Source organism: Planococcus citri, chromosome 5 (assembly GCF_950023065.1).
Source record: "Planococcus citri chromosome 5, ihPlaCitr1.1, whole genome shotgun sequence".
In the NCBI taxonomy this organism is placed as follows: domain Eukaryota; kingdom Metazoa; phylum Arthropoda; class Insecta; order Hemiptera; family Pseudococcidae; genus Planococcus; species Planococcus citri.
In genome coordinates this window covers 31688773-31712591 of record NC_088681.1, presented here as the reverse complement: position 1 = coordinate 31712591, position 23819 = coordinate 31688773, and the positions used below count along the sequence as shown (strand labels likewise).

Genomic DNA, 23819 nt, shown 5'->3' with positions numbered 1-23819 from the left:
AAAAGGTGCATAAAAATAAAAAATTGAATGATCTCCCCTTATCAATCTCGTTTTTCAAAACCAAAATTTTGAATGACAACAAGGAAATTTTACTGAGCCTGGTTGTTTTTTTTATGACTTATGGGTGTTCATTAGCGCACTCTATCAGAGACTTTTCTGTACGAAAAGAAAAGCACGCCGCAAGAGCTACTACTCTAGGCCAATATTTTTATTCGGGTACGTTACGAGCACGCGTGTTTTATCACTGAAAATTATCACTAAAAATATCATGTCACAGTTCTAAGTCCGCTCGCGATCGGTTTTTTAAAATAGCGAATAGCAAAGTAAATGTATGGAATAATGAACTACGCCAGTCGATCGAATGATTCTTGATGAAGTGTCGGGTGTAACCATAACTTGCTCTGTACTTATAAATTAATCGTTATCTCGTTCGTGAATATTCTAATCGCAATGTTTATGTTACCGAAAACCAGTAAAGAATACTCCAATACGGACTATTGGGATAAATTCTTCACCAAAAGGGGTAAAAGCGACTTCGAATGGTATGGAGAATACGAAGAACTATGCAATATTCTGCACAAATACATGAAACCAGTGGACGACATATTAGTAATAGGATGTGGCAACTCGGCTGTCAGTTCAAATTTATACGACTTGAGTTACAAAAAAATCACCAATATCGATATCAGTAACGTTGTCATAAAACGCATGCAACAGAAGTACGCCGAATCTAGACCAGGACTCGTGTATTTGCAAATGGACGCTTTACAGACTAATTTTAACGCGGCATCCTTCAGCGTTATTTTTGACAAAGGTACGTTAGACGCCCTTTACAACGAAAACACCGCCGAAGCTAAAGACCGTGCCACTAAGTTATTCGTCGAAGTCGAAAGATTATTGAAATTCGGTGGGCGTTACGTATGTATTAGTTTATTGCAAGATTTCATATTGGACTTCGTCTTAGATTACTTTACCGAAAAAGGTTGGCTGATACGTATCTGCAAATGCGCCGATGTCGAGAAAAACCAATCAGAATTTTCGTTACCGGTATTTGCCGTCGTTTGTACGAAAATGAAGAAATTACCGAATTTTGAACCCTTTCTCGAATTCACTATGGACGACACAAATGTAATTCGTACCGATAAAGACGAATTGAAAAGTAACATCTCTTCTATTCAGCAAGCTGAAATAGTATGCAACGGTTTGAATAGAAACTGCCTCAATGGATCCAACAACGAAGCCCTTATCGAAGTAGTCAGACCTGGAGAAACACTCACCAGGTACACCATCATAATTATCGATCCAGAAACCGCTCATCGAGTCGACAATATGAAATTCGCAGCATTCGTCGTGCCTACTGGTAAAAATGACGAATGGATGTTTTCGAATCCGGAAGGAAGGCAAGTCCTTAGACAAAACTGTCCTGCTGATCGAGTTGCCTTAATTTTCATGCACGAAGGTCACGAGTACCCTGATTTAAAAGGTATCCAGAATGAACTTTCCGATACCATAATTAAATTAGCCCCCCGAGGTGTTAGAATAAAAAACGAAAAAGTCATGTTCCTAACCATGTCTGTTTCGAAAAACGAAAATAAAGAAGTACGATTCAGAGGCAAAAGTAAATTCTCTGGCGAGTACATCGTCGACGATGTAGTCGATAATGGCGAACACTACAGAAGACTGATATTCTTGAATCGTGGCACCGTCATTCAATCCGAAGTTAAGCTGAAAAAGAGCGAAGACAAAAACGAAGAAGAAATCGACCAGTCTTACATTAGCTGCGAATATCATATATCTTTAAACATCGGTGTCTGTTTAGCCGTTCAACAAGGAGGCAAATCTAATTACGATGTTTTGATCCTTGGTCTGGGTGGTGGCGTGCTGAGTAACCTGATCCATAGATGTTTCGACGAAGTTGTCATTTCGGCTGTAGAAATCGACGAAGAAATTCACAAAGTAGCCCAAGATCATTTCGGTTTGAGAAACGACGACAGGATCAAAATCCATATCACCGATGGATTAGAGCATTTATCTCAATGCGCTGAAAAAGGTGTTAAATTCGATGCCATTATTTTCGATGTGGATAACAAAGATCCATCAGTGGGTTTATCTTGTCCACCGGTGTCATTCTTGCAAATGGATGTTTTGAAAAGAACCGCCGAATGCTTAAGCGATAAAGGGCTTTTCTTACTCAACTTTGTTTGTCGTTCGAAGGCCATTAAAAAAGACGTATTTAAAAAGATTAAAACCTTGTTCGCTGGTATAGTTTCACTGAAAAACACCGAAGATGTCAACGAAGTTGTCATATGCTGGAAAGAAGGCCTAAAAATTACCAAAACTGATATCGACGCTGCTGCTCAAGAATTCTTTAAACGATCAAAAACTCAAGATTTGGCAGTCAACGATGATATTTTAAATATTACCAAAACCATGGAGAGTATTAAACTTTGATCGATTTAATTGACCTCTTTCCCCCCCCCTCCGTTTTTGTATTGCCTACCTGTTTTTTATTCAATTTTCTACGTTCTTTTGGAAAGAAAGGTAATATCGTGAAATTGTCTTCAGATATTTCGTACTGAATTTTGTTAATTTTATTTTCTTTCTTGTTGTGTTGTTGCTCTGTCATCAATAAAGTCATTATATATTTTTTTTAATAAATTAGTGTTTCTTTGTTACTTATCGTCGAGAAATAACAGTAAGAACTATAGGTATAGGTTTCGTTTTATGAGTAGCTGTTGAAAGAGATAACGTCGAATGAATGGTATCTTTGTACGAATTAATTAAATAATATGACGTTTCATATGATAGACAGTGTTTGGGTTGTTTACGATGAAGAATGGCACGGTTGTTCAATTCAATATTTATTTTTTATTATGAGTCTTGTTTAATTATGTAGGTATACGGAAAAGTTGAAAATTGGTATTGGTCTGCTAAACGATGAATTTTGATTTTTGTTATTTAAATTAATGGTTGGCATTTTTATTGAAAGTAGGTTACGTGTCGTTACAAAGTACACGAATGTTTGTGAAGTGAAGTTGAATAAAATAATTGATAATTTGATGAATGCCAAATTTTGTTTCAACTTTTTGAACTTTCTCACAGCAGAGAAATTTCAAGTACGCAAAGAAAAGAAAATAGAACTGTTGTTTTGACAACACTGCAAAATCGTCTATCTTATCATCGAAAATGTCACCAAATTTAAAAATTGATTTACTTTACAGCAATAAAAACTGAAATTTAAAACACTCGAAGAAAGTAAAAACATCCTATTTTTAGTGTGAAATTACTCTAATAGAAAATATGTCTGCTTATATACCTGTGATCACTAAACTATCACCCATTGTGATTCGTATACTGGGTTGTAATCCGGGAATGATGACTTTACAAGGAACAAATACCTATCTGCTCGGTTCCGGTCAAAAGTAAGTTGAATATATTTTCTTTGGATCATCAAAAATGGTAGAATCCAGTCCTAATTCATATAAAAATTTAGACGAATCCTGCTGGACACCGGAGAGCCAAACATTCACGAGTATATTGATCATTTGAAACAAGTCCTATCTTCTGAGAAAGCTACATTAGAACATATTATAATCAGTCATTGGCACCTGGACCATATCGGAGGAGTAAAAGATATCTTCAAGAGTATAGCACCATCAGGTATAGCTCTGTTTCTGCTGAACAAACGTCTCTAAATCTATGAATTATTCCCTACTTATCTCTTAGATTGCAAAGTATGGAAATACAAAAGAACCGACGGAGAAGAACCTGATATAGGCGATGTACCGATCAATGAACTTCACGATAATCAGAAATTCATTACTGAAGGTGCCACTTTAAAGTTAGTTCATTTCTATGCATTTAAAAACAAAGTACAACGATCAGCGATTAATAAGGGCATGTTTATTATTAGAATCGTCCACACTCCAGGACACACCACTGATCACGTAGTATTAACTTTAGAAGAAGAAAATGCCTTATTCAGCGCCGATTGCATATTAGGAGAAAGTACAGCGGTATTTGAAGATTTGTTCACCTATATTCGATCATTACAGAAAATTTTATCCTTTAAACCAAACGTCATATATCCAGGACATGGACCTGTGATCAACGTGAGTGAATAATTTTTCCATTTTATGGATTTAAATTTTCGCTAAATATGGTCTTTTTTCAGTAGAATCCTGTCGAGAAGGTGAAATATTATATCGAACACAGGAATAAAAGAGAATCGGAAATTTTAAACGTGTTGAATGATGGCTCAGAGAAGACATCGTGGACAGAGATGGAATTAGTGAAAAAAATATACAAAGTAAGAATGAAAAGAATTTTTCCCTATATTACCTAAAAGAAAAACTAAGACTACATATTGCTGAAATTTTCATTTAGGATACCCCTGAGCATTTGCATGTGCCAGCTTCAGTTAATGTGAATCATCATTTGAAGAAATTACTTAAAGAAGGCAGAGTCATCGAAGAAAATGATAGATGGAGAATACGATCAAATTTATGAGTGATGAAAGTAATCTATTTTGTTGAATTTTTTATGGTGTTTTGTTACGTTTCTGTTTGGTGTCTGTTCAAGGTACACCTCTTTTTATAAAACCATTTTTATATTTTTTGTAAGGTTGAACTTACGTGCAATAAATTTGTTAATTTTTTGGGAAAATGAATCGTTTGAATTTTTTTCATCTCATGAAAAATGAGATAAAAGAGCTCGAAGAGTACGTGCATGATGTAAGTCAACAATTTGAAATAAAGATTCGAATAACATTTTTTAAAAATATTATTTTTAGAAATAGGTATTTCATTTTTATTTCAACTGATTGGATTCTCCTACAAGAAGATTACATTTTTCATATGAAAAAATTCAATATACACACAGAAAAAAGTAGAGAAAATACAAAAAAAATTCTCTTTTGATATCACAGTTCATATAAATTATTACGATATCCAATCAAATACTTCGTCAAATATCATCCAACGATAAACATTTACAAACACATCCGCTAACAGGACACTCGGTGTGTTCTCTGAAAAACATCAAAAAGTAAAAATTAGCTCGAAGAACATGCAGTTCATAAATATGCTCTCGAGAGTACTCACTTGAACCATTCTGAAAGATGATCAGCATGCCCTCCATGTCTACAAGTCTGACACCAAGTAAACCAAGAAGAAAATTCACACGATTTAATGGAAGTCGTCGGGGCATTACTTCCAGGTCCTAGGTAAGTGCTTTGAGTTCCCATATTGGTAAGACAAATGGCACAACGAGGCAAAGGTTTATGACAATTTGGACACGAGGTTATCTAGGCATGAAACAAAATTTAGAATTATACCATACATTCTAGCAATGGATTAAAACTTTAAAAAATTATATTCTTACTTCATCATGCAACATACGTAATCCTTGGTAATTAGAAGCGTCGTTATTCTGAATACCTATCATCTGAAAAATGCACGAAATTTAAAAATCAAGATTTTCACTTTAGAATTAATCCGCAGCTCTAATGATTTAATGTTCGCACTTACTTTTGATTTATTACGTATTTTATCTTGTAAAAACGCCGAAATACTTTTGCCACAAAAATTACACGAGATAAATACTTGTTGAGGAGGAACTTTTTGAGCATTGAGTACAATATCGAATTTCGCTCTTTCTATCCACAGACGCCAGCCATCCAGAAGACTTCGGTAACTGAAAAATTAAACGTTAAGAACCGAGAAAAAAAAATTGAAAATTCAGCTTTAAAAAATCACCTTTCAATCCACGACTGGCAAATATTATCTTCGTGGAGAAAATTCGAATGAAATCCTCGAACTGCTATTAAGCTTACACTTTGTACATCTCCAGTTTTATCTAAGTATTTTTGTAGTAAAGGGATACATTCTTCGCTTGTACCTGAATTGAAAAATAATTATTTATAACAAGGCAAATACTTTGAAAAAAACATTAGAAAAATGAATATTTACCCGTCAGTATGATTCCTGTGATATCTCCAGTTTCGTAAATATAATCGGTCAATTTACATACATATTCGACAAGATCTGCATCCGATAGAAATATACAAGCGAACGCTACACGATCATCTATCAACATATCTGTCTCACACTGAAAAACATTTTTCGAATAAGTAAAACTAATACAATATTATTCGAGACGAATATTGATAATTTCATGTATTTTACCAAAACGTGTTCGAAAGTTTTAGACTGATCTACTAAGAAAGCAAAAGCTGCTTTTAAATAAGGATCTGACAGCTGTTCCTTTGTAGTAGGACATAGTTCTCTCCATAAACTTTTTTTATCCGTTGTATATCCTGAAATAACACATAAAATGTAAGACAAGGGGTAATATATTTTCAACTCCAGAATTTACGACACGTACCTGATAAAGCCATCGCTATAACTGCCAACTGAGGCTGTCTGACAGCTCCTCTGTTTAATATATCAATTGCGTATCTTAATCTTAAATTGAAAATAGCGATTGCCGCAGCTCGAGCGTAAGCACCGTCCAATTCCATTCTTTCTAACGTTGATAAATCTTTGGAAAAAGTCCAACCGCAAAGTTGTAAAGCATTTTCACGAGCTGGGCTCCTGAAAATTCAGTAGTTACTTACAGTAAGCATTAAAAAAAAAGGAGGAAAAATTCACAAATTGAATTATAATTACTTGTATACGACTATAGGAACACCGATATCGTGCCATTGAGTCCAGACATGCTCTGATTTGAGTACATTTGCTTTACCGGAATCGATACCCAATACAGTCCTTGAAAACACACACATCATCAGTAGTACTATTCAATATAATGTTTAATTTTTCAAAATTTTTTATTCTTACCTGATACCTGGATGTTTTATGGACGGATTACATTTTATAATACCTTCCTCGACTAAAGTTTTACTGGAACTTAGCCATTGCCACACTGTAGCAAGACATTCACTCTCGCAAAGCTCGGTGTTCATCCAAAGTTCCTAAATGTCATTCGAATTAAATCAACGATCAAATGCATGAGATGAATACGAATTATTGATATTACCTTCAGACCATATTCCGCGATAGCTCTTCTCTTTATCTTTGGTGTTAAATCATGTATATTCGCATATATTCTATCTTGATCGCTAATCAGTTTCAAATGACGACGACCGTAAGTCCACACAATGTGCGTGCTCGGAGACCAATTTAAAGTCATTCTTTCGAAAACTGTGTAATCGGTAATGGCTCCTACAAAATACGTAATTAGATCCAGTTCGAAAGAGATACAAATTTATTTGAAATTTAAAAAGAAATACTACGAACCTACGAGAGAAATGGCGATCAATCTATTTTCGTTTTTCGGGTGCCAAGAGAACGAAGTCAAAGGTACATTTTGACCCGGTTGAATACTACGCCATAATACGGAAGGCTCATTTTCTTCCATACTTTGTTGTATATCGTGCAAATGTATCGCCGAACTCTCTTTTTGTAAAGAACCGATTAGACTGCGTCTGGAACATGAATCAATTCAATTTATCTCACTGTTCGACCAAGAGTTAACTCGTAAATTATACAATACACGACATACCTGGTAGGACACCATGATACCTTGGAGACTATTTTACTCTGCGTTAGTAACAAAATGGATTTCTCCAAATTACGACTATCCCAAACAGCAATCTGATTATCGCCAAATGAGACGATATAATTATCGTCATAAGGAGCCACTTCAACACCGTAAACAGCTTTGGTAGGTTGAGAATACACAGCGCTTGTGATTTCTGTAAGTGTTATCGCGGAGGGTCAAATGATAAGTTATCGGAATGTTTTGTTAATTTTCAACTCCGCCGTAAAATTAGTTCAAAGTGCATACCATACACCTACCTCTGAGATCTATGATTTTCAGATTCTTATTATTAATACCGACGACTAATTTATGAGGCGATTGATTAAACCACGCTATCGAATGAGCCATATCTGAAAGACCTATTTCCATGATTGGTTTAACGAACTCGGTACTCTGAACACCGTACACAGAAGAGTAACTGCCGTACATTCGTGTATCTGATGGTCCTTTCATTACATCCCATATTAAGATGGAATGATCGCTGCGATGTTTTTCGTAACCGGATGCCAAGAGATTCGTTTCGATTGGATTCCATTTCACGGTGTTACATTGTCTGGCGTGTCTAGGACCTGATACAAACGTACGATATGATACCAGTGAAACATAAAATCGGATTTAAAAAACGTATGATTACTTACACAATTCTAGCCCAGCTAATCGAAACGAATCGAATACTGAAGGACCGAAAGTCGTTAAGGAAACTTTGCCATTAGCTTGGCCCAAAGCTAACAAAAGATCTGTGTCCGATTTCGGATAAACGTCGATGCATTTAACGTAACGATAATTGGAATTAGTAGCTAGTAATCGAGCTACTGTGTTTTCTGAGATCACAATATCTATGTAGAAAACAGGTGACGCATGGATTAGATATAAGAAAGATGTAAGTACGATAACATTGCTAAAAATAATACCATTTTGCTTAACCGGTTCTTTATTTGATCTAGCTTCGTAGAGGTAAATGTCATCTCCCCAAGTAATAAATTTATTCGTATGATATGGTGACCAAATCACTTCTAAGCGCGAACTTCCCATTGTGGTATAGGTTCAGAATACCAGCACGAAAATCCACATACGGAGCACTAGTCTAGTGAAAATTCAAAACGGATTCTCATTCACGTAATACGCACGACGCACATTTATTTGAGAAATTCCTCGAACAACCGCCATCTGATAATTCCAGTATTCTTATCACTCGCAAGTGAAAATGAAAACATAAACACGGATGAATGGGAAGTTGCCATTTCAACCAATCATAATCAAGGAAAGTAGAAAACACCAATCCACATCCACGTTTTGAACTTGAACTTTTCAAATAAGTGTGAATTGTTATCAAGAACTGAAATTGTTACAGAACTGACTCAACTGACACGTGAATTATCATGAATCTATAAAATTAATAATGGGTTAATAAAACTTCGAACTATCCAAGTGGTTATCCAAATTATAAGAAAGGACAAACATTATTGTTTGTACCAAGACAGTTCTAATTAAGGCAAGGAGACTGACGACAGAACACGTCATCTTTTGAAAAGATTTAAGATATCATACACCATTTGTTCATTACAAAAATTTGAAACTAGATCTTAAAAACTTGACAATAATCATAGTAGGTACTTACATAAGAAAACTACATCTTACATTTTACAAATATGCACAATAGAAATTAGTGTTCGAGTAACTATTTTTATTTTAAACAAGGCTAAGAAACGAAAACTGAATGAAATTAATTTGCAAAAAAGCCAAATAAATAAAGCTTTTGGCTAGAGCTTTTAGCTTTCAAAAATCCCAAACTTTCTCAGCTTTCAGCTTTTAGATAGCTTTTCATCCATCGATATTACACTAAATGGATACCCAGCAAGTCCATTTACCCCGCCGCCAAGAACAACAACGATAGCTTATTGGCTTATCTAGTAATTGATGCGATTTTTTTCTGCGCATGGTATCTGATTGGTCAATTTTAATTTTGAATTCAAATTTGGTGGCCGCGTAGATCCGCGTAAATTTGAAGTTGATCGCCTCTTCCCCCTTGCAAAACGTTTCGATGGGCATCACTTGCGCCGAACGGATGCGCCTCAATAACCTCACCTTTCCCCTGTGAACTTCGCGATCACCGCATTTCCCACCCGCCTCTCTACATGCTGTGTATCCATTTAGTGTAATATCGATGTTTTCATCCCTGCAATTTTGTATCTATGTTGCATCATTCATATTGTAGCATTTATTCCGAATACACGTTTAACGCGTTACTCGAACAATTAGGGTATCACGAGAAAACGCACACGTGAGATTTCTATTCAAACTAATGTACAATCGATATCCTATTTACGAAATTTCTTCCAGTAGATGATTAGGAAACATAACGTAAAATTTGTCCCCAATGCCCTGAAAAATATGGCACAGGAGGCATTGTAGACAAACCATTCATCAGTTTCCAGCGGTGAACTTGTTGGTCTTCCGATGTATGTATCTCAACATTAGCGAAGCCGGAAAAGTGGCAAAAGCTCTATTTTTTTCTGTTTCAAGTGGCTCGGAGTTCGGGAGAGCAGACGTCTTCTGACTCAGAATTCCTTGGTTGGTTGAATTTGAAATTCAGGTTTCTGGAATTTCAAACGGACGGTTCATAATTTACACCACACGTTTTAATTAATTTAATTAATTAATTTTCACATTTCACTATAACTTTGAACTTACCTAGGGGCAAAAAATAAGGCCCGTAACACACTACTGCGATGCGATGCGATGCAACGTTTTCAAACGTCCCATCGCAATGTTAGTTGCATTGAAGTATATGGCGGACAACACACTATGAGATGCGATGCGATGGGACGTTTTTCAGAAGGCTAAATCCTTGCAACGCGTAGCAAGGTTTGTAGTTGATGTACAAAAGTCTGAGACGTCGCATGCGATGCTTTCCTGTGATTGGTTGATTTTACCTCCACGAATTGTGATAATCTGATAAGAGAGATGCACTTGTAATTTTAGCAGTACATGAACGAAAAAATTATTATTGTGATTTATTTTCTATTCTTTTTTGAAAAGATTTCTTCATCACATAAGTATTATTGAAAAATAATAGCAACACTTGAGAATATTAAGCACACAGACGAATGATTGAAGTGCAAGTGAGTTGGCCAAGATCACAAAATTTGACTTCCAAATTACTTCCTACAATGGAAATACAGTTCTCGCTATTATTCTTTAGTGACAAACCACAAATTTATGATTCTTCTACGTTATTTACAAGATCAAAATTGTTAATCTAATTCGGGTGATGGGTACATGATAACGTTGAAAACATGCACACCACCGAGATATATTATGTAGTGTGTTGTCTTATGTTGAAATGCGATGCGATGCTACGTTTTTGAAAGCATCGCATCGCATTGCATCGCAGTAGTGTGTTACAGGCCTAAAAATCCAAAATTTTCGAATTCGAACCAAAAATTAAAAAAAAAAATTTGGTATGTATTTGGCTTTTATCTTGAAGAGACGTGTGCAGCAGTAGTGAAATTTTTAATTTTTTTTATGAATTTTCATTTTGGAACTTTTGAAATGAATAATTGTAAAAATTTTTTTCAATAAAGACAAAATACGTCAATTTTTTTGTTGCATTCATACATTTTCTATGTAAAAAGCTGGAGATGACTCATTTTTCAATTTTTTCGCTCAAAAAATGTAAAATAACAAAGTGGGAATTGGGAAAAAAATGAAAAATAGTCTTCGGCATAAGCGCTCCATGCGAAATTTTATGAAAATACTCTTATCAATCATTTTTGATTCTGCTTTTTTTATCTGTGCTTGCTCAAATCATATGATTTTGATTGTTTTCAAAAATTAAAATTCAAAAGTAACGGCTTCTTACTCTCAAGCTCCGGCTAATTCCATATTCCTTGTGATTTTATTATTGATTTATTGCGAATATTTTCGAAATTAATTGTCATTTTAGTTGTAATTTCCTAAGCGAGACGTGTTTTGTAGAACTTTGATTCGTGAAATCCGTCATATTAAAGTGTATCGATATTTTAGTGAACTTGTTTTAACTTAAAATCATGTCGCAATTTGCATACATAGATAATTTAAATACCGGGGCCAAAATAGATGGCCCGGTCAACAGAGGCCCAATTTCAAGATACGAAAGGATGAAAGTGTTGGAAAATTCAAGGTAACTAGTAAATTATCGTAATCTTCGTAGAACAAAATTGTTCATGCTGTTGTTGATTTTCAGTCATTTAAATTCATCTTCGAATAAAGCGTCTATGTCGTTCAATTCATCTATATCATCGAGCAAAACGCCAAAGAAACACGCAGACCCGAATACTAAAAAGACTCCGTCCAAGACGCCGAAGAAATCACCAGGTTGATAATCATCAAATGATCATATGTGATATTAGATTCCAATCATCGCGTAATTGTTAATGGAATTCTTCAGTTGAGCTGGTTTTTTCACGTCGTTTTCTTTCTAGGTCCAAATTCTAGAGCTACTACACCCGGTAAATCTAAAACTCCAAATGGCGGCGATAGATTTATTTCTAGAAGATCTGCAATTAGTTTAGAAATGGCTCAATATAAGGTAACGATGAAATTTACTCGTTGTACATTCCCGTAGCTTCGTGGAAAAAAAATTACACGAATGTGTGCATTTTTATAGCTAGCTCAAGAAAACATTAATACTATGGAATCTGAAGAATTAGATCCTACACAAAAAGAAAGGCAACAAATCTTGACAGAAAACATGACCGGTTATAATTTAAGTGGAACGCGCATACTCGAATACCAGAGAAAAGCTCCCGCACCCCCAGAGGTATGTTTCAATTTTCTCTTCAATGAGCCGTCTGCTCAATACACGGAGAGTGCAAAAAATATTTAGCATTTTTTGCGTACTCCAGTCATATATCAGACCAAATCAAGTTATAGTATATGAACATATCGCACTCTATGCTTAATTTCTCTTTGTAGGGATACCAAAACGCTTTAAAAGTAGTATACAGTACATCAAAAACTCCAATGTCGACTAAAGCGACTTCCAGATACATTCCTCATGCTCCAGAAAGAATCTTGGACGCGCCAGATATTTTAGACGATTATTGTAAGTATTTCTATACTGCCTTTCAATTAGTACGATCCATTTTCTAACAACTTTCTATCGTAGACTTGAACTTGGTCGATTGGAGCGCAAACAATGTATTAGCGGTGGCTCTCGGTTGCAGCGTCTATCTATGGAATGCAGACACAGGAACCATCGATCAGCTACTGGAATTAGAAGGAACGGAATATGTTTGCTCTCTGAACTGGATGCAAGAAGGAAACTTATTAGCCGTTGGAACGAGTATGGGTAATGTTCAGGTATGTATCGGTAGCGAAAGTATGCTCAAGTTTACAACGTTCGATAGGTTACATTCTTGAACGTATTGTTTCCAGTTATGGGATGTCACACAATCGAAACGTCTTCGCATTATGGATGGTCATTCGCAGCGGGTTAGCTCGTTATCTTGGAATTCTTACATAATTAGTTCCGGATCTCGTACAGGGCAGATCATACATCACGATGTTAGACAACGTGATCACTTGGTTGCGACGTTATCGTCACATTCTCACGAAGTAATTATCAACACTACGAATTGCGTTACAATGTTAACCAAATGTCATCATACGTTTACCGTTTATTGGGTTTATAGGTGTGTGGTTTGAAATGGTCCTCGGATGGGCGTTACTTGGCCAGCGGAGGCAATGATAATTTATTAAATATCTGGAGCGGAATACCCGGTCAAGCGACTTACCAATCTCAACCCATATATTCGCTTAGGTAAATGAAGTGCCCTTTGTTTTACCTCAAGTTCTTAACCATGTAGAATTATAATCTAACTGGTGTTTCTTTTACAGCGCTCATCAAGCGGCTGTGAAAGCTCTAGCTTGGTGCCCATGGCAACAAAATGTACTAGCCAGCGGTGGAGGTACCGCAGATAGAAAGATTCGATTCTGGAATTGTAGTAATGGAGTATGCTTAAACGAAATTGATACTAAATCTCAAGTATGTTTGGAGTATTTGCATTAAAATGATTTTTAATTTCGTTCTAATTCATGTTGATTTTTCCCCTCTTAGGTATGCTCTTTACTTTGGTCCAACACCTTCAGAGAAATTGTGTCTGGTCACGGTTTCGCCAATTATCAACTCATCATTTGGAAATACCCATCGTTAACGAAAGTAAACATTTCATCATTTTGGAAGTAATATTTTTCTCGTTTGTATTTTAATCAAATTATTTTCGTAGGTTGCTGAATTGACCGGACACACCGCCAGAGTGTTGCACTTGGCTCTGTCTCCTGATGGCACTACTGTCTTGTCTGCCGGAGCTGACGAAACGTTAAGAATGTGGCGTTGCTTCGTGCCCGATAAAAAGAAAGAGCCTCAAAGTAAATCTGTCCAAAGTAGCTGTATTCTCAAGACTCATATTAGATAATCTTATTTAAATTTAGAGTATAACTTTATTAATTTTAAGTAAATCGTGTTTTGTGTTCGATTTGTTTTTTAATGTATTGTGTAACTCTCATTATTTTAAATTAATGTTGTTTTTTAGAATATTTTTGTAATGAACTTGACGACTGAGTTTGTAATAATTCTGACACGACGAATTCATGTATTCATTATAATTGTAACTCGATGAGAGGTTTTAACTTTTTATACATTGTTCATTTTAATAAATATCGCTGGAAAACGAATGAATTGTTTTCTTCTTTGAAGGGAAGGAAATGGAATGATGGTTGGTTTATTTTTTGTATCGATATTCTAAGAATTGCTTGATAAACTGGAACTATATTAAACAGTCCTACGAGTGAAAAACTGAAAATAAATAATTTGCATAAAAATAGGTAAATAATTAATCCAAATGTTTTATTACAAAACACGTCTCAATACAGATGATTTTTATAATCTCGAATAATAAATAGGTAACACAAATAATATCAAAAAAAAAAAATCATAATTTAAGGAACTATTCCAACATTCATATTGCATCGAAAAGAAATTCAAGTAATTACACTTGAATATTCCTCTCATTGCCACACTCTTTTTCATTCATACGATCGTGGCCAACGTCGAATCATCGAAAGGATTTAAATAAGAAAGTAAATTAATCATCCATGATCAACTTCTAATGGCAATAAGGATAATTTGGGCAGCTGGCGGGATCAACTCCGCTGGGATACTTGGCAGGAGATCCAACCGAGGCTACAACTGGATAAGGAACGTGAGAAGCAGCAGCAAATGGCTGGTGTTGATATGGAGTACTTCTACGGTAATGAATGGCTTCTGGAGGAATTTGATGAGAACAGTATGGGTAATTGGGACAAGCGTGAGGGCTAAGGGCAGCTGGATATCCTGGAGCTGCTAATCCTGCCGAATGGAACGATGCTACGCCTTGGGCAAATCCAGCCAAAACAGTGTTATCACAATATGGATAATGAGGACATAAATTTGGATGTACTCCGGCTGGGTATTTGTTGGATTGGAAAGACTGAGCTGATGTGTAAGCGGCCAAAGCGCAGATTAAAAGCTGAAACATGAACATTATTCAAATAAAAACTAAGCAAAATGAATTATTTTTTTTTACAAAAAATCAGTGAAATTAGAATTCAAATAGGTAATTAACAAATTCTTGCTTCAAATTTTTCTTTACTCAATTCAAACTTTTGGTAGGTGTTGAAAATTTGCAAAATTTTATTCGAAAAAATGTGGTAATTTATTAGAAAATATTTTATAATGAAAAGGTTCTGGTTTCGTTTTTCTCAAAAATTCAGCTTCAAAAATGTATTTTATTTCAATGATTGGGTCCTATCTTAAAAATTTCCAATTGAACAATTTGAATTTAAAGTTGGATAAAAATTTTACACAAGTGTTACATGTAGGTATTGATAAAAATGTAATATTTTGGAAACCTACTTGTCTTGAAAAATTACTAAATACATACGTAGTGTACTTAGTACCTACCTACCTACCTACCTACCTATATCAAATTTTTTCTGAGATTAATACTTGTTTGCTGAAATTCTGTTTCATATCTCTTCTTCCTCTTACAATACTTATATTTAAAAACTATTCCTAAAGTTCTGCAGAGTCTGGTCTGGAATCATGTTGGAAATTAAATTTAAAAATTTCAGTTTTCAAAAAAATCATATCATCCAAGTGCCTACATATGTCAAAGTCGAAATATCCCTATTTTATATCGAAAACCTACCTAATCTTTACTAAAATATTTCATAATTTTACTTTTTTTTTGTAGTTAGGTACTCGTAGATACCACATGCAGATCAACATTTTTCGTTTCTTTGAATTAATTTTTAAAATCTTGAAAAAAAATTCCAAAAAATAACTTTAAAATAAGTAATAAATTGTTGTGTTTTTCCAAGTTTTTTAAGGACTGATTATTTCATTGTAAAAGGAACGTTTCAATTTTTGAAATAGAAAAGGTTTGGTTCAACATTAAGTAGGTACATATTTACAAAACTTCAATCTCACCAAACGAAAATGCATTTAGTGGAATTCTTAGAAAACAGAATTGTTAAACGAAAATATGAAACTTCACTTTCCTACAGTGGCATGTTGAGTATTTTGAAGGCAAAAAATTGATCAAACAAGCAATTTAATCAAATACCTCGACCAATTTTATTTCATGTAGTAATATAATTTTTTTCGTTCATTTTTAAAATAACAAAAACTCAGCGTAGGATAAATTGCAGGCATTTTTTTCAATAGTACCTACCTCTGCACCTATTTATTTTTCAAATTTTTAATTCAATTCATTTCCTAACATTTAAGTTTACATTAGGTTTAAACGTAGGTAGATTTTTTCATGTTTCAAGTCACGTCTGCCTCTCATGCTAAATTTTTTATAAATAGGTACATATACATACACACCTACCCAAGCTTTCAATAATATTTTTCAAAAATTTGAAACATTTCATTGACGATTTTCAATTTGATGCCTAATTTACGTTGGGAAACTACAAAAAATTACGGTGCTATTAAAAAAATACCCACTTCCATTTCATGAATAATGTTTGCGAATACATATTATTTTCTTCTTGAAAATTTCATTTTAATACAATAGTAGAATGTTTTTATTTTATTTTAAAATAGGACCGATCTTTTGACATAAAAATTTCCAAAACACAGATCCGCTTGACGGTATGGGTACACTTACTTTTGAAAACTTGGAAAAAATTGTTGAATTCTTCCTATCATATTATTTAAGACTTTCAAAAAAGCTAATTTCCCGTTTAAAGTGTACCTAATCTGATTTTACAATGTTTTTTTTAACATGTAAAACTATGAAATTTAATCAATTTCCAAAATTGCATACCTATCTAATTTTATAATATTTTGCCTGATTTTTAAAATTTTGTGTTTACGTTGTGTCAGACTTAAGATTTCTCACATTTTGATATTATCTTTAAAAATTTGGAAAAAAAGTTTATCAATTTTCAATACAGGCGAAATCTAATTTAACAATATTTTGTCAGTTAGACTAGTCAGACTTGTAAGAATTTGAAAAAAATAAATTCCCACGAATTCTTTACATAATGCCAGACTCATCTGAACTTTTCTGAAATTTCTACTTACATTGAAGTAAAACAAATAAGTATATAAGTCTGATTTTTAAGAACATGAAAGAAATATCAGTGAAAGCTAAAATTGAGTTCAACTTTTCAAAAACGACAATTTCTGATATTTTGTCCTAAACATTGAGTTAACTGTAGCAGAAAACATAATTATAGCTAATTAGGTATCCGCGTGGTTTGAAAATTTCCTTTGAAAAAAGACTTTAAACACCCCCTCTCCTATTTGAACATTCTTTCCCTCAATTTTTTGAATACTTGACGTTTTTATACAAAATTAGTGTTCGATTCTCGCAATTGGAGAAGTATATAGTTCACAACTCGCAGATGAATTGCTGCACCTTGCACCAGAGAGAACATGGAGACAAGACATGCGTAATTAATAAAAGGTAATAATGATAATACATAATACAAAAAAAACACTATCCAAAATAACAATAATAATTAATAATCTCAAATTTACAAAAAAAAAAAAAAAAAAAAAAATGAAACTCTCGTCGGTCCCGATTTTTGCTCATAATATCCGTACCTATCTTATGTAGGTATTTCTTTTTTTTTAATTTAAATTTTTCCAAACCATTTTCTATACGAACTAAACATGTTTTTTTTTTGTTTGTTTAAATCATCGAATTGTTTCAAATTCAACGAAGCCTAATCCTACATTCCAATAAGAGTAAATAGGTACTTGATACAATTTTTGCTAAAAAATTGAATTCACTTATAATAAAGATGAAATTGATGGGAGATTAAATTTAAAAAAAAAATTATAATACGGTCGTTCTTTCATATTTGGCGAGAAATTCCATAGCCATAAAAGTAGAGATAAAAAAATTACCTACTAAAAATCTCGTCTTATCGTGGAAAACGTTTCGAAAAAAAACAACAAAAAAACAAAAACAAACACGAAATTCTACTTTGGTCGCGAAAACATGGGACGAAATTGATTTTATTGTCATATAATGGCAATAAAAGTTATGATAAATGAGTAAAATTGATTATTAATCATTTCGTATCACGTACGTCAGTATTTCTAATTAATAAAAATTAAAGATGTAGGTTATTTTAGGTAATAGCTGTCTGTAAAATTAATTTCAATACGGTCATTTGACATCATTAACGCGAACGAATGGTTTAAATACGTACGATAATTGATTAATGAGATTTTCAGCTCGTATACTAATAAATGCCTTTTATTGTTTGGTAAATTTACGTTAACGTACCCAATTCTGTACACAACCCCGTAAAATGTAAACAAAAAAATGCATAAATTTAAAAAAAAAAATACGTATATCGACTTACCAATTTAAAAGCCATAGTGTAGGTTGATCTAGATATCTGGATGACAAACACACACAATATATAAGTGTCCGAAGACGAATAAAAAAGAAATAAAGAGACTAGATATAAGGTAACTTGACCGAATGTGTGGATGTTGAAGTGTGATGAATACTCTCGCCAAGTTCTCAGCTTTTATATAAAGGGAAGATCAAACGGCTGCTACTGGTAAATCAAACTGGGAGAATATAATTCATTATCAACCGCATAACGTGATTATTATTATTCATGCAACAATAATCAGTGCCAGTAGGTAGAAATTATGCAATTGCTTCTCCAAGTCTTTTTGCTGTGTCTTGTGCCATGTGCTTCTTTGCCTGTGCGTGTGTATTCAAACGCAATGTTATTACCATTGCACCAAGAGTAACTATACTACACAGAGTTCCACAAACCAGAAGTCGTGTTTACTGGAGCTTTAAAATGAACACATCCTTCGAGTAGCTGCGGTGGTTTTTTTAAAAAAAAAAAATTCAACCGTTTTCAAGATCTAATTGCGCTAGTCTCTCTCTCTCACTCTCTCTCTTTCGTACTTTTTCTCATACCAACACACGAGTTTGGTAATTATTTACGTGTGTTTGAAAATACTATACCAGTGTATGATGTAAACTTTTGTAAGTGCATATATGAGAATAAAGATGTAGGTATTTATGCGTACGTAGGTAATGGGTATGCGTGTGTGTGTATCTAGTACGATGATACATATTATATCGTATTGAATAACAAATCCACTCGTTATTATTTCGCGCTCGGTAAAAAATCTGGGTGATGAGCATTGAGCATGAGTACTCATCTCTTCTTTTCCGTTACAACGTACCACAACTTTTTCCTCGAATTCGTCTCAGCGTTAAATAGCTTTTCGATCCGAAGCGCAGATATGGATAAATGTTTATTTTAATATTAACTAGTACCTAGCAAGTAGTTCAGCTATGTACATACATATTTGCCTAGAGCACAGGATGATCGAGGGTCGCGGGTATATGGTTTCAGATGTATCCTAAGCATGCTATATGTTCCATTCCAGCTACATAGTATTTGTTTAACTAAATCCTGATCCATTTTACTTTTCCTTATTTACGCAATTCGTAGATTTGATTGGGTAATTTTTATGGAGATTTGCGATTGAAAGGTATACTTATCAAGGTATGTTTGGTAGATCAATTTCGAATGAGATTTAACCATATGTAAGTACATAGGATGTAACCAATTTATATATGTATTGAAGTTACCTATTACTATAGCATGGAAGATAACGTTGTTTATAAATATCTACATTCCTATTTGCTATGGAAAATACACATGTAGGTACATAAGATGAGGTAATCAGGATTTTGTAGGTATTTTTCATCCTGCGTTATCATTGGTATCTGAATGTACGTACAATTCTTACGTTGATGTATTATTTTTTGTTTTTAAAGGTGTAGGTATTGGATTTAGACAGATAATGGATATACCCACACGTTCGTTTACGTCTTGTAGCGATTCAAAATCTTGTATATTTATTTATTCGCCACTTTAGTATAATGCTCATCTTTTTGGTTCCATTATTTGTTCAAATAAAAAATGGATTGAGAAAACATTTATACATATACGAGTACATCGAGTAAGCTCGACGGATATGTATGCCCGGAGCTTTTTTTCTTTTTTCTATCAAATAGCAGTATACTTATTTTAGATAAATGCCGGATTGATTTAATTTATCGAAGATATTTACCATACGTTGCGCCGTGTATCGTGGGTATTTCTGTAAAAGTGGTATACAATTTTTTGTTCGTAGATGTGAGGATTACTTTCCCTATACTCAAATTTACCGGATACACCACGTGATATAAAATCTATAAAATTTGTAAGCTTCCTTCAGGGGCATTTAATTTTTCAAATCTAACCACATTCGTATATATAAGAACCAATGAGAAAAGGGAGAGTCTAAATCCAATTTCGATGAAAATTGGATTTATATACTCGTACAAAGATTAAACCTACGTTTCGAGATTTTCGATAAACCAATCCCGACTATATCCTGATTAGTTTTAGCCTGATTTTTCTTTTTAAAAAATGAAACAAAAAAGATTATTGTCGCCATTTTATGTAGGTAGGTATTATAGGAATGCTGGGATTTCTTGTCTTTATCAGCATATAACACGAAATTTGAAAAAATGGCAATTTGGTAGAGGTAGGTATAAATGATCAAAATTTTAAAAAAATTACATGCTTGGAGATAATTTGCACAAAAATTATATTTTTCATTTGTTTTTACTTTTTTTTTGAAATTAAATTGCATTTTTGGTTCGATGATTAAAATTTAAAAAAGAAATGATGAGTTTTAATTTGGAGAAAAGAAGCATTTTTATCTTTCTAAAAATACTCAAATGGTAAAGGTTGGTAAAATTTCTGTCTTCTTGAAAAAAACGATGTAATTTCAATTCAAATTTTGAAGAAAAAAATTCCAGACTAGATCGAAATTTTTAAGAAAAATGTTTTTGATTAAAATTTCGAGAAAAGTGACATGATTTTCACTTTAGTGAAAAAACGAATTTAGAAAATGAATTACATAAGTGTCATTGGTTTTAATTTAGAGAAAAGATGTATTTTTGTATTTTTCAAAAATGAATGATAATTTATAGGTGTGAAAAAGAAATAATACGTATTAAGTAGGTACTCTGTTTGAAACCCAAACAAATTGAATTTTTAGTTTAAAACAACAAGAACAGTGATGGCTTTTCGGCCCTCTTTAGAATGTAATTAGGTAGGTACCTAATGTTTTTAATAGAGGTCTGAGTCTGAGCCTTCAAAATTTATTTTCCATATTTAGGTATCAAAATGAAATTTAAGTAAATGGTTTTCTTAGTTTACCGAAACATCGAAAGAAAAAAAAGTTTTTGGCTCAAATGTTGGTGAAAAAAAAACTTTAAAAAAAACTGTTTCGTTGGTTTGAATCTGAAGAAAATTTAGTTTTTTTTGTTGGAAAATAAATAGAATTGTGGATTTACCCAAATTTGAAAAAAAAAATAATAAATTTAGTTCAAAATTTTAGAACAGGGGTTTTTGGTTCAAATTTTTTTTAAAAAAATACATGATTGGTACAAATTTAGGAAAAATTGTGTTTTTTGTGTTTTTGGTTTGAATTTAAAGAAATGGGTATTTTTTTTGGAACATGAGCAAAATTAAGTATGTTTTTTTTACACGGATTCTCGAAAATCTGGTTTTTGGACGTTTTAAACACTTTTTAGATCCTCACCACAAACTTTCAAAACATCAGAAGTCTTCTCTCTTCAAGTAAAATCCGTAATCCATTTTCAAAAGCTACTATCCTTGCAGATTCTCGTGGATTTTAAATCTGCCAAAATCCAGATTCTCGAAAATCTGCCAAAATCCAGATTCTCGAAAATCTGCCAAAATCCGTGTAAAAAAACCTACTTTTGGCTCAGAATTTCAAAAAAAAATATGCAATTTTTAATCCAAAACGTTGAAAAATATAGGTTTTTGGTTAAAATTTTGAAGAAGAAAAAAAGGAATTTTTTTCACATTTGGAAATAAAAGTGAGTTACTCTGGTTCATCAAATTTGGGGAATAGATTTTTTTGGAAAATAGGTAAATAACATCAGGGTGTCTAACAAAATTTCAAAATGAAAAAATAGGACTTTTATAGGACTTTTAGCAGGACTTTCAGCAGGTCATTTTTCCAGCATTACTGTGGAATTTTGTAATGTATTGGGGGGGGGGGGAGTCAAAATTTTTATTCAAGTTTTTAGCGACAGGAATTTTAGCGGGACTTTTAACAGGACAGTTTTTGAACACTTGGTATTTTTCAAGAGGGGGAGGCATGCAGTGGGCGAGGCAAAACTTTACATTCAAATTTTTCGCTTATCCAATGCCTTCAAACATCCCAAGATTATTTTCAAGCAAGCGTACGTCGAAAAGGTAATTTTATCATTACAATTTTTGATGTATATATTTAGGTTCTTGTTAATGTAATGAAATTTGGTGAATAAAAAACTTGTTTCAAACTAACAAATTTTTAAAAAATGTAAAAAAATTAATGGAAAATTTGGAAAAAAGCACAAATTTTTCGAATGTTTTGCTTCAAAATTTTAAAATTTGAATTATGATTTTCTTTGAAAATGTAAAGCTAACGGGCCCGAGCGAAGCGAGGGCAAAAGCTTTAGAAATTCAGTATTTTGAGAGGTATAAAAACGATGTTTTTTTGAGTGATAAGTTACCTATATTTTGCTACAAAATCTTCAAATTTAAAAATGATGATTCAACACCCCAATTCAACAAAAAGAAAAGAAAAGCAAATAAACCCGAGTGAAGCAAGGCTAAAAGTTTTCAAAAATTCATGTTTTGCTGAGAAGTAAAAAGAAATCGGTAATTTGGTAAAGAAGGAGGAGTTTATCTTTCTGATTCAAACTTTGAACATTTCTTGAATTTGAACAATAATTTACATATTGGGAAAAGTAAAAGCAAATAGCCCGAGCGAAGCGAGGGCAGAAGCTCTCAAAAATGTGTAAAAGTCGACAAATCAGCACTTTTCTACAAGTTCAAAATTCCGGAAAGAAAGTGGGAAATATTGAAAATTTGAAAAAGTCATATTGGAAAAAAATAGGACTTTTGGATAAAATTGTTGAAAAATAGGACACTAAAAGGACAAAAAGGTGTCATAGGCAAATAAAAGGACTTTTATAGGATATATAGGATAAATAGGAGTGTTAGACACCCTGAACATTTTTAGTTTGAAACACCAAAAAATAATTTGGTTTAATTTGAAAAAAGGAGTTCAATACCAGTGAAAAAAAACATGCTATAGCTTCAAATTCATAAAAAATGATGTTTTTGGTTTACATGTGTGGAAACTCCGATTTTTTTCTTTTTGTAAAATAAATGCCATTTTTCGTTTTAAATTTTGAAAAATTTACATTTTTCATTCCAGACATTCGAAAAAATGATTTATGCTTCAGATTTTGAAAAAAATGCATTTTTAGTCCAAAACTTTAAAAACGGATACTATTTTGAGTAAAATCATCATCAGCGAATCGAATGTTCCTTTCCTTCAAATTGATCACTTCATTCATCTTTAAAAATGAGGTTCTGTGGTTTCAATTCGAAAAAAACTGCCTTATTCTTCTTAGAAAAATAAAAGGCACATTTTGGAAATGATAAAATAAAAAAGTGATAATGAACTTCAGAAAACGAGGTTTTCAGTTCACCATTTTTTGTTCAAATCTGCCCACTAAAATTCACAATAAAATTCCAAGTTATAGAGATTCAATTTC

General features: G+C 33.2%; 5 protein-coding genes across 6 annotated transcripts; 3 read left to right on the top strand and 2 right to left on the bottom strand.

The window, feature by feature from the left end:
• Nucleotides 1–196: 196 nt before the first annotated feature.
• On the top strand, nucleotides 197–2658 carry LOC135846648 (eEF1A lysine and N-terminal methyltransferase homolog). Its single transcript, XM_065365867.1, has one exon. The coding sequence runs from the start codon at nucleotides 451–453 to the stop codon at nucleotides 2449–2451; it is 2001 nt and encodes a 666-aa protein (XP_065221939.1). The 5' UTR covers nucleotides 197–450; the 3' UTR covers nucleotides 2452–2658.
• A 103-nt stretch (nucleotides 2659–2761) lies between these two features.
• Nucleotides 2762–4665, top strand: LOC135846673 (beta-lactamase-like protein 2 homolog). Of its 2 annotated transcripts, none has more exons than XM_065365901.1 (6): nucleotides 2762–3422; nucleotides 3494–3660; nucleotides 3736–3841; nucleotides 3914–4112; nucleotides 4178–4309; nucleotides 4387–4665. In XM_065365901.1, the coding sequence occupies exons 1-6, from the start codon at nucleotides 3301–3303 to the stop codon at nucleotides 4507–4509; spliced, it is 849 nt and encodes a 282-aa protein (XP_065221973.1). In that variant the 5' UTR covers nucleotides 2762–3300; the 3' UTR covers nucleotides 4510–4665. The 2 variants fall into 2 exon arrangements, with proteins under 2 accessions (XP_065221973.1, XP_065221972.1); XM_065365900.1 differs by having other exon boundaries at nucleotides 3727–3841.
• A 232-nt stretch (nucleotides 4666–4897) lies between these two features.
• Nucleotides 4898–8786, bottom strand: mio (GATOR complex protein mio). The gene is made up of 16 exons (XM_065365866.1): nucleotides 8514–8786; nucleotides 8241–8438; nucleotides 7860–8171; nucleotides 7564–7756; nucleotides 7299–7486; nucleotides 7039–7223; nucleotides 6840–6973; nucleotides 6669–6767; nucleotides 6385–6593; nucleotides 6186–6316; nucleotides 5970–6108; nucleotides 5757–5898; nucleotides 5529–5694; nucleotides 5383–5445; nucleotides 5103–5305; nucleotides 4898–5029 (listed from the first exon to the last, which is right to left on the bottom strand). Exons 1-16 carry the CDS (start codon nucleotides 8632–8634, stop codon nucleotides 4966–4968), a joined length of 2547 nt encoding a protein of 848 aa, XP_065221938.1. The 5' UTR covers nucleotides 8635–8786; the 3' UTR covers nucleotides 4898–4965.
• A 2651-nt stretch (nucleotides 8787–11437) lies between these two features.
• Nucleotides 11438–14319, top strand: fzy (cell division cycle 20 protein fzy). The gene is made up of 11 exons (XM_065365868.1): nucleotides 11438–11764; nucleotides 11828–11958; nucleotides 12066–12172; nucleotides 12251–12403; nucleotides 12559–12688; nucleotides 12752–12945; nucleotides 13021–13200; nucleotides 13278–13405; nucleotides 13483–13630; nucleotides 13703–13804; nucleotides 13872–14319. The coding sequence occupies exons 1-11, from the start codon at nucleotides 11652–11654 to the stop codon at nucleotides 14058–14060; spliced, it is 1575 nt and encodes a 524-aa protein (XP_065221940.1). The 5' UTR covers nucleotides 11438–11651; the 3' UTR covers nucleotides 14061–14319.
• Nucleotides 14320–14474: 155 nt separating this feature from the next.
• On the bottom strand, nucleotides 14475–18731 carry LOC135846675 (cuticle protein 1). The gene is made up of 2 exons (XM_065365903.1): nucleotides 18514–18731; nucleotides 14475–15152 (listed from the first exon to the last, which is right to left on the bottom strand). The coding sequence occupies exons 1-2, from the start codon at nucleotides 18526–18528 to the stop codon at nucleotides 14751–14753; spliced, it is 417 nt and encodes a 138-aa protein (XP_065221975.1). The 5' UTR covers nucleotides 18529–18731; the 3' UTR covers nucleotides 14475–14750.
• Between the last annotated feature and the right edge of the window lie 5088 nt (nucleotides 18732–23819).

What these genes read in the sequence shown, in the direction of transcription:
- LOC135846648 (XM_065365867.1), top strand. Translation starts at nt 451, where the DNA reads ATGTTTATGTTACCGAAAACCAGTAAAGAATACTCCAATACGGACTAT.
- fzy (XM_065365868.1), top strand. Translation starts at nt 11,652, where the DNA reads ATGTCGCAATTTGCATACATAGATAATTTAAATACCGGGGCCAAAATA. An exon ending in AAAGTGTTGGAAAATTCAAG is followed by an intron (nt 11,765 to 11,827) that starts GTAACTAGTAAA and finishes GTTGATTTTCAG; the next exon opens with TCATTTAAATTCATCTTCGA. An exon ending in CAACCCATATATTCGCTTAG is followed by an intron (nt 13,406 to 13,482) that starts GTAAATGAAGTG and finishes TTTCTTTTACAG; the next exon opens with CGCTCATCAAGCGGCTGTGA.
- LOC135846673 (XM_065365900.1), top strand. Translation starts at nt 3,301, where the DNA reads ATGTCTGCTTATATACCTGTGATCACTAAACTATCACCCATTGTGATT. An exon ending in CTGCTCGGTTCCGGTCAAAA is followed by an intron (nt 3,423 to 3,493) that starts GTAAGTTGAATA and finishes ATAAAAATTTAG; the next exon opens with ACGAATCCTGCTGGACACCG. An exon ending in ACTGAAGGTGCCACTTTAAA is followed by an intron (nt 3,842 to 3,913) that starts GTTAGTTCATTT and finishes GTTTATTATTAG; the next exon opens with AATCGTCCACACTCCAGGAC.
- mio (XM_065365866.1), bottom strand. Translation starts at nt 8,634, where the DNA reads ATGGGAAGTTCGCGCTTAGAAGTGATTTGGTCACCATATCATACGAAT. An exon ending in ATTAGCTGGGCTAGAATTGT is followed by an intron (nt 8,172 to 8,240) that starts GTAAGTAATCAT and finishes CGTTTGTATCAG; the next exon opens with GTCCTAGACACGCCAGACAA. An exon ending in AAACTTTCGAACACGTTTTG is followed by an intron (nt 6,109 to 6,185) that starts GTAAAATACATG and finishes AATGTTTTTCAG; the next exon opens with TGTGAGACAGATATGTTGAT.